General features: G+C 37.8%; 1 protein-coding gene across 1 annotated transcript; it reads left to right on the top strand.

Annotated features, from left to right (window-relative positions):
* Positions 1 to 1,380: 1,380 nt before the first annotated feature.
* Positions 1,381 to 2,283, top strand: TAS2R10 (taste 2 receptor member 10). The gene has a single exon (XM_019451952.2). The coding sequence runs from the start codon at positions 1,381 to 1,383 to the stop codon at positions 2,281 to 2,283; it is 903 nt and encodes a 300-aa protein (XP_019307497.2).
* Positions 2,284 to 2,629: the final 346 nt, after the last annotated feature.

The raw sequence follows: 2,629 nt of genomic DNA on the forward strand, positions 1-2,629 counted from the left end.
GTTTGTGTTTGTTTTGCTTTCCTAACTCATGCATAGTCTGTTCCTATGCTTGATGGTATTTTATTGTGAGCTCATTGTGAAATTTTCTGCACAGAGTTTGTGCCGAGATGAGTGGGAGTTCTCACCTTTAAAGCTTAGTTTATTCATTTTTAAAATGAAGATAATAGTAAAGCCTATTTTAAAGGCCTGTTTTGTGAAATTGAAACAAGAAAATGACCATAAAGTGCTTAGCACAGCGTTGGGAACATATTAACGTCACAAAAAAATGTCAAGTGTTACTTTTAAAAGTATATAAAAACAATACATTGATTTAAGTAATGGTTTCCTGCTTCCTCCATCAGAATATAAACTCTATGAATCACACAAGCTTTGAGGTCCTGTGTATCATTTTATTTCTTCAGTGTCCAGGAGAGAGCATAATATATATAGACACTCAGTAAAATACTCATTGACTAAATGAATGAATGGATCCCATCAAAGTGGAACAGCCTCGATGAAAAGATTATTAATAAAAGCCTTTGAAATCAAAAGCAGTCAACATAATCTTCTGCATTCATAGATGGAATAACTTATGAGACTAAAAACCCAGCAACAATTTTGTAAGATAATATTTGTGAAATTTAGCATACCCAGAGTTGAGCTTAAGTTTTTAGTAGAGTAGCAAAATTATTAAATTATTATTCAAGTGTATACCTTAATGTTTTAATTGTTTTTAATACCTACTTTAACACAAAGTAACAAGTGTTTAGTGTTTCTATACAATTGAGTTATAACCTATTGTCTTCTTTATATTGAAACTTGAAATATACCTTGCCTAAATTATCAGGAAAATGCTGAAAATATGTTTCTGTATGCCTTTCATTATTCAAAGTGTCTATACTGGCTAAATTCATTTGTCGCCTCTATCAACTACTTTTTTCCTTTATGTACATCTAAACTGTCATAAACACAACATAAACGATGTTATAGTTGATATAGAAAAAGATGAAGTCCAAGTTTTGTTTCGGTCATGTGTTGTTTCCCTTGGATATACGTTTGGCACTCCTACTCCACAACTCAGGCTAACAAATGCAAAATAGTCCAGGGAGGACAAGTGAAATCCCCAACACAGAAACTTTCATTTGCATCTTAACAAATTGTAGGTAAGCCTTCAGTTTGGACACACATTCTCCAGGCTGGCTAAGTTTTATAGATGTCCCTGAGGGGGTCTCCATGAAGACGTTTCAGATTCCATCACAAGGCACTATTGGGGCACTTTCAAGTCTTCGTGTAATGAAAGAGAAGAACATAATTCTTCCATCAAGGCGCCAACGTTTGTCCTATTCTGCAGCAGGTAATCTAAAACAGATGTAACAGAAGCTATACTGGGAATCGGCAGATATGCTAAGCATAGTGGAAGGCCTTCTCATTTTTATAGCAGTTAGTGAATCAGTACTGGGGGTTTTAGGGAATGGATTTATTGGACTTGTAAACTGTATGGACTGTGTGAAGAACAAAAAGTTTTCTATGATTGGCTTCATCCTCACCGGCTTAGCTACTTCCAGAATTTGTCTGATATTGATAGTAATTGTAGATGGATTTATAAAGATATTCTCTCCAGATATGTACTCTTCTGGTCACCTAATTGATTATATTAGTTACTTATGGATAATTATCAATCAATCAAACATCTGGTTTGCCACCAGCCTCAGCACCTTCTACTTCCTGAAGATAGCAAATTTTTCCCACCACATGTTTCTCTGGTTGAAGGGTAGAATCAATTGGGTTCTTCCCCTTCTGATGGGATCCTTGTTTATTTCATGGCTCTTTACGTTCCCTCAAATTGTGAAGATTCTTAGAGATAGTAAAGTGGGGAATGGAAACGCAACCTGGCAGCTCAACATGCCGAAGAGTGAGTTCTTTACTAAGCAGATTTTGGTCAATGTAGGAGTCCTTCTCCTCTTCACGCTATTCCTGATTACATGTTTCCTGTTAATCATTTCCCTTTGGAGACACAGCAGGCGGATGCAATTGAATGTCACTGGATTCCAAGACCCCAGTACAGAAGCGCATATGAAAGCCATGAAAGTTTTGATATCTTTTCTCATCCTCTTTATCTTGCATTTTATAGGCCTGGCCATAGAAATAGCATGCTTCACAATGCCAGAAAAAAAATTGCTGTTTATTTTTGGTATGATGACCACAGTCTTGTACCCCTGGGGTCACTCATTTATCCTCATTCTCGGAAACAGCAAGCTAAAGCAAGCCTCTCTGAGAGCATTGCAGCAGGTCAAGTGCTATTAAGACAGGGCGACTGCTCCCAGCCGCAGAGACTCGTGTGGGGAGAAATGGATGTCCTAGAATGTTCTAGTGAAGAGGAAGCCCCTGCAGTTCTGTTCCACTTGCACGACATACTCGCATCGGTTGTACCTGTGTTATTGAGCATCACTAAACTCTCCCATAATTATTTTGACTACGTTATAGGAAATTTCACTCTTCACCATGAAAATTCAGTGGCTCGGTCAGTTTCCGTGCACTCACGCCTTTCCACACACCGCTCAGAGGAGAAACAGCTTGGAGACTATTCACTGTAAGGGTTTCACTGGTGAGAATAAGCACCTAAAACTAGAGTTTTCACCGTGCTTGACTT

This window comes from Panthera pardus, unplaced genomic scaffold (assembly GCF_024362965.1).
Source record: "Panthera pardus isolate Hobbes unplaced genomic scaffold, ASM2436296v1 HiC_scaffold_6, whole genome shotgun sequence".
NCBI classification, from domain to species: domain Eukaryota; kingdom Metazoa; phylum Chordata; class Mammalia; order Carnivora; family Felidae; genus Panthera; species Panthera pardus.